The following is a 6,986-nucleotide window of genomic DNA, read 5'->3' as shown; positions in this document are numbered from 1 at the left end:
CCCCCTCAAAGTGATCAATTGGAGGTTCAATTCTCTCAAAGCGATAAATTTATCCTTTTTTTTCTTTTATTTTTTGATTTTCAATTGATAGAAACCTTTGGGTTCCTATCAGCAAGTTTGTGGGCTTTGTGTTCTTTTCATTATGTTACATCAATTATTTTGAAGAAAAATATGTTTATGCATGTCTCCTTTCATTGTGCAGCAAGTATTGGTGGAGTTGGCAAATGACCCAAAGCTTGTGTATCATTGTGGACTAACACCTAGAAAGTTACCAGTATGTGTTTATGCTATCAAACAGTTTATTAAGACCGTTAGTATGAGTGGTTCTGCCTGGCTATTTGATTCCTCTGTTTTTTTTTTCCTAAATCAGGAACTGGTGGAAAATAATCCTCTAATTGCAGTTGAAGTTCTCACCAAATTGATAAATTCGCCTGAAATTGCAGAGTATGTCTTGGTGTATTGATTTACTGTTTTATTCTGCTGCGCTGTTACACTTACTGACATTACAAGATTTGTTTTCTTTCTTGATTTTAATCTGTGTATCCAGATATTTTACAGTTCTTGTGAGTATGGACATGAGTCTACACTCGATGGAAGTTGTTAACAGGCTTACAACAACCGTTGAACTTCCCTCTGAGTTCATACGCATGTACATAACTAACTGTATATCATCATGTGAGAACATCAAGGTATTTCACTTTACCTCACATGGTTATTTCTTCAAATTATACTAAGCATGGAAGGGTGGCTGGTTGAGTGTGAAACATGTACACGTGCTTGTAATGGCTGCTTGACTAGAGTAGTATTACGGTGGCTGTTTTTTTTCCCCCCCTTTCAGAGGCTTCAAAATATAACTGTTCAATTAGATATTAGTCTAACAGTGGGAGGGGTTTTCTAAGTTTGTCAATTAGATATGCAAATAGGAAAGGATTTATTGTTCTCCCTGAATGATGCAGCAACTATTTCCCAAATTCTCATTGTTGTCCTGCTTTTATTGAATTACCATATGCTGGATATATGCTTATTATTCTACTCCATGATGCGGAGTGTCGCATGGAATGCCATGTATGCATTGGAACGATATATTTTGAGACCTACTAAAGAGATAGTGTATTTGTGGTCTCACCAGCATTTGCACGCCTCAAATGCATGGTGGGTATGAGTGAATCACGTGTCAATGCCATATAAGCAACTTTATTCACTTTATATCAGAACTTTATATGAGTAGCCATGGGCATGAGTGAATCACTTGTCAATGCCATATAAGCGACTTTATTCACTTTATATGAGCAGCCATGTCATGTAGTAAAAAAAGTTGTAGGAAAATGGAGTGAGAATAGCATTTTCCAATTTAAAATTCTCTTTTGTTTTGAACTTGTATCTTGGTAGTCGGGAAGGGGATAGGAATTTAACCTTTTACGTTTGTATTAATTAATATATTTTGACACGTGTACAATTGAAAATTTTGAAACATTCTCTTTCCACCAGGATAAATACATGCAGAACAGGCTTGTGAGACTTGTATGTGTTTTCCTACAAAGCCTTATCCGAAATAATATCATCAATGGTGAGTGTTCCCTTCTATTTTCAGATTGAATTACTATTTATCTTGAGGTGATTTTGATGTCTTGCATGATTTACCTTGCAAACTTGAATGGCTGGGTCACACTCACAGAACTATAGTAATCATTGCCTGATTCCATATTAATAAATATTACTTAAAAATGGTGTTAGGAACATAGCAGATTCCAAAATGTCAATGTCTTGGTAATATAGCCGTTTCATTTTTGGATTGAAATCAAGTTTGGATTGAAAAGAAACATAGATGAATTCAAGGATATTAAGAGCATGTTGACAGCTGGCTACTTACTGATTTGGGATGTAACTTTGGATGATGACATTAGGTACAGGCATGTATGATCAGAACATGTTTGAAACATGATATGAGGCTATCTTTTGAAGTAATCTAATATTCTAAGAATTTGGAGAAAAAGATTGGAATGACATTCATTTTTTGAATTATTGAAAATTCATTAGAGAATGTTAAATTAATAATTATGGAATAACTAGTGGTCATAGAAAAATATAATGGAGCCCTGTAAGTGAAGAGATGTTCCAATGGTCCTTTTGCCGAGAGCCTATTTGGAAAAAAAGTAAAGCTGGAATTTTACCAGTTAGGGTTTACTTGGCTGTAAAATGTTAGTTTTCTGTAAAATGTTTGTTTATAAATTAAATAATAATTTATCCATTATTTATCAAATAATGGATAAATTTCTCAAATATCCATTATTTGATACAATAATGGATATTGTATCAAATAATGGATATTTGAGAAATTGATCCAGAAACTCTTCCATAGAATAAATTATTGTATTTCCTTTTGCTGTTTTTAGTGTCTTTGGAATTAGTGGAACTATTTCTGTATGAATATACCATTGTTAGCTAGAGTGAACTATGAGGATTTTTGCTGTGGTGGAAGCCTTTTTATGTAAACAAGCTTTTTATATCATTGAATAACTAGATTGTGTAGAAGAAACATGGTTACATTTGCCGATTTCTCTCTGTGGTTTGTCATCTTTGCAGTCAAAGATCTTTTCATTGAAGTTCAAGCTTTCTGCATTGAATTCTCGCGTATTAGGGAAGCAGCTGCATTATTTAGGCTTCTGAAGTCCTTGGAATAAATTGGTCCCCTTTTTTTCGTTCTTGTAGTTTTCTTGGGTTCAATGACTAGCTTTCTTTTTTTCTCTTCATTTTCCCTACATCCCTACATGTAGATAATAACACAAGCATTTAGAATGCAGATGGTGTCTTCTTCTTCTTCTTCTTCTTCTCTCTCTCTCTCTCTCTCTCTCTCTCTCTCTCTTCTGATTGTTGTAGTGATTTGTGTTTAAAAAGTAATATATGACAAGAGTCTACTGGCATGCATGTTGGTGAAATTTGTGTTTAAGTAAAGGTTGTCTCTAGAAGTTTTAGTAGAGCTCTCCTGATTGTTTTGGATTAAGGATTTGAAATTTCCCTGGAAAACATCAATATGAGGAGTTGAATATACAATAGTTTGCTCTTTTGGTGACATCGATGGCGGGATTGCTACAACACAGAGCGTAAGGATCCCAACAAAGACACAAGCCTGGTCAATGCAACACTGAAAGGGAAAAGCCGAAAATAGTTCGATAAATAGCCAATCGATCCAATAATTTCTCTACTCAAATCTTAAAAAAAAAAAAAACCACCATGAATAGCAGAAGCAGAATGGATGAAATCCTCGAGACCATATTTTCAGGGAAATACCCACTTCAGACAATAGAAAGGAGAATAAAACAGGGGAGACTTGTATAAATGGATCCCAGTCACCTGTGTAACCGGGAAGGAGAATAAAACAGTAAGGAACGTGCCATTCTGCTGCAAAAAGGAGAAAAAGTTTAAAGAGTAGTATTTGTCATTTAAAAAGAAAAGAAAAGAAAATCTGGTGTGTTTTTGTTTATTTAAATGGATTTGATTTGAGTGGCTAAATCAATTTAAAGCTTTATGTAGTGGGCTAATTTTAAATTTAGATACATGCATTAGTCCTTAATAAGGGGATCAATAATGGGGGTACAATTTGCTGTACGGCTGGGCATTGTACATGCATGTATCCGGACTCCATTGTAGTACACATGATTTGTCCCGGTGTTTCTCATCTTCTAAACATATCTATTCTCCTTTAGATATCCCATATTTTACTAAATCCTAATTATTAATTAATTTACTCATAATCTAAGAGTAATAAATTATTCGTTTATTAATCCATTGTAGTACACATTGTCCGAGTTTTTCTGAAGCTTTACTCTTAGATTATTGTTTTTCAATCATATTGAGCATTCTTTACAAATAAATACATGCAAGATTCAATTAATTGCCAACTGCCATATCAACAGCAATCTTAATTATCTACTACAAATTTTTCATATTCACTTATTGTTTTACCTATGACGTACTCAATGAGTCAATGGAGAGGTACAATTATGTTTCGGACCACACCAACTTTACACAATACTCATCATATCGAATAGCTAAAAACAAACATGACCATCCTATTATTAAAAACAGCCCAAGCCACAAGCTTTGATGGGTTGGACAAACCAACAAATCAACCATTTAGATAATGAGAGACATGGCGTAAACAATAATTATGCTGTTAACTCATTCCAACCACTTCATTATCTTAATGAAAAATTATGTAGTGCCCTTACCTTGTTAGTGAGCACATAATACCACTTGACATCAAATAACAGCCACAGCTTGCATGCTAGAAGGCAAGGGATTTGATGTCGGTATCTTGCCAAGACCGTACTCCACCAATGGGCAATACTTGACGTACCTCATTAAAGAACACAAATTTGATGTCAAGTTTGACCAGTATTGTGCCGTATCAGAGGATGACAAATGACCGAGGTCGTATAAGGGAAAATATACTCCGAATAAGAAAGAACAGGCAGCCATTCTATGAAAAGTGAGAAACTCAAAGAGAATCACTAATCACTCTTACTAATTTTTGCATTAAAGATATACTTGGCAAGCCTCTCATCTCGTTATTTATCTCTCGTACATGCATACGTGGTTCAAGGTAGGCTATACGATCAACTACATCATCAGTTGGCACCACCGTGAGAACATTAATTTTATTAATTCCTTATACTAAATGCCATACAATTAACATTAGATCAATGGATGTTAGAAGAGACAATGTCAATATCCCGTGAAACGTTTAATTAATTTCTTATACTAACATTTTATTGCACTTAAATGGTGTACATAAAATCCAGTCATTTAATTTTTAATTTTTATTTTTTAAATTATTTACTTACATGATACACCATGTGGTATATGTAATACCGTTATAGAAGAAAATAAAATCTTCTCTCCATTTTACATCCTGCTTTAAAAGAATGTATAGACAAATAGATTTAAAATATGCATAGAGAAATGTATAGAGGTTGAACGTGGCAAGCAAAGAGACAACTTAAGCAAATGCTGCTCTTTGAGTGCATGCCATGTGGAGAGGATAGGCAGTGGGCACGACGGGATGTCGGATCGAGATACTAGCAGCATGTATTGTTGGTACGTAGAGTACTAATAAAATCTTCCCAAAATCTATAATCTTTCATTTCCTAGGCCTCCCTCCTTTTCTTCAAACTCACCCCCACAACAAATATATTATTCAAATTAATTCCCAAAAAGGATTGGCCTACATTGCCCTAACCAAATCCAAACAAAACCAGCCTTATATATATATATATATATATATATATATATATATATATATATTTGACCTACTTCTTTTTTATTTTTTATTTTTACAATGTCTGTTCTAGACAGCATTAATCTAGCTATATCCTTTTTATTTTCATTTTCGTTTATTCAACTGATAATTGTTTCGTCTGAGTCCCAATTAGTCTCAATGAAGACAAAAATTTCCAGCAATTTTATTTTTTTAAATTACTAATAAAAAATTGATATGATATTTATTTATTCAAGCAAATTTTGAATCATCTGTTAATTACTGATCCTAATCGTCAAATTGGCACTTAACAGCAGTTGTGCATATATATATATATATATATATCCATCTAACAGGCTAGGAGTAGGGGGGGACCTGCTCACTTTCTACGTGCTTCGCTCCTGGTGGACCACGATATCCAAGACAGCTCACAATTGTCATCAATCATGGCCATCGATCCAATTATTTGCCCACAAAAAAAAAAAAAAAATGGTCATCCAATAATTTGGTGCCCTCTGATCCCCATCCATTGTCCCAATCATGAAGGAATCCAGGGCACAACCTTCAATAACCGGGACCCAACTGCCCTTATTTGCTTTAATCTCACAAATTAGACACCAACCAATCCATAAAGATCCATCTTTCTATTAATTAATTACCTTATTTATTATATAATATAAGGTTTGTGCTTATAGTTTTTTGACATTTGTAGCGGTCGGGTCGCCAATGATACACGCAGCACCAATTATAATATATATAATATAATTCCCACCTCCGATATCGACCTTATTATATACACCTTCGATCCACTGCTTTGAACCAAAGCCAGAAAAAAAAAAAAGATCATGAGGCCATCGGCAATGCTTCGAAGCCTCTCCTTCCGGATTCCGGCGAGGCTATTGGCTTCTCCCGCCGTCACTCCATTGCCCATCAGAACCTCCTTCGACCAACAACTCTCGGCGGAGCTCAATACCCTACACACTGATGATGATGATGATGAATCTTCGCTTCTTCTTACGCTTGAAGCTTCCATTTCCACCCAAAAGATAGCCCTCCATTCGCTCTCCAATCTTACTAATTATTATACTAGAGATGATCATTCGGATCAGAAAGCCATAGATGAGTACCTCGATCATGATAGCATTCAAATGCTCGAAGCATGCAATCATTTCTCGGAGAAAATAGAGATCATTCGAAAGTACGTAGAATCATTGAGAGTTGTCTCACACTTGCTTGATGATGGGAAAATCGATCAGCCTAGTGCAATCGTATTAGCACGTGCCAACAACGCATTACAGTCATGCGAGGAGGCAATGGAAAGAAGTCGACGCACGAGAAAGCTATTAAGCCGCCAAAGGCAACCTCATAGCGCTGCTACTAAGACGTCGGTTTCAGAATTGGGTGAGATCCTTAGTGGGTCCAAGGCTGTCGCATTAATGGCATGCAGGTTTCTCGGACATGCACTGTCGTTAAAGTCTAATCGCTGCTGCAGCTGGCCGCGGTTGACGCAGAAGAAAGTAAAGGTGGAAAGTGAGAAACACAAGAGATCGAGCTCCTCGATGACGCTGACGGAGTTGAGAGTGGCGTCCAGGGAGTTGCGGGATGAGATAAAATCTGGAAATCATAATTATAAGGTGGGTGTGGCTGTTGAGAAATTGCAGAGAAGCTGTGGGGAGTTAGAGGAAAGGATTGATGGTTTAGAGGAAAGAGTTAAGGTGTTGTATAAACA

General features: G+C 35.7%; 1 protein-coding gene across 1 annotated transcript in view; it reads left to right on the top strand.

Annotated features, from left to right (window-relative positions):
* The window catches only part of LOC132185591 (uncharacterized), a 3,799-nt gene extending 863 nt beyond the window's left edge, over positions 1-2,936 (top strand). The window contains exons 2-6 of the mRNA XM_059599347.1: positions 166-274; positions 371-444; positions 548-689; positions 1,489-1,567; positions 2,584-2,936. Of these exons, the coding sequence (XP_059455330.1) occupies positions 166-274; positions 371-444; positions 548-689; positions 1,489-1,567; positions 2,584-2,681 (502 nt within the window). The 3' untranslated portion in view covers positions 2,682-2,936. The remainder of the gene's footprint in view (positions 1-165; positions 275-370; positions 445-547; positions 690-1,488; positions 1,568-2,583) is intronic.
* Positions 2,937-6,986: the final 4,050 nt, after the last annotated feature.

The sequence above is a fragment of the Corylus avellana genome, chromosome ca6 (assembly GCF_901000735.1).
Source record: "Corylus avellana chromosome ca6, CavTom2PMs-1.0".
Lineage (NCBI taxonomy): Eukaryota > Viridiplantae > Streptophyta > Magnoliopsida > Fagales > Betulaceae > Corylus > Corylus avellana.
This window is presented reverse-complemented; position numbering and strand designations above follow the sequence as displayed.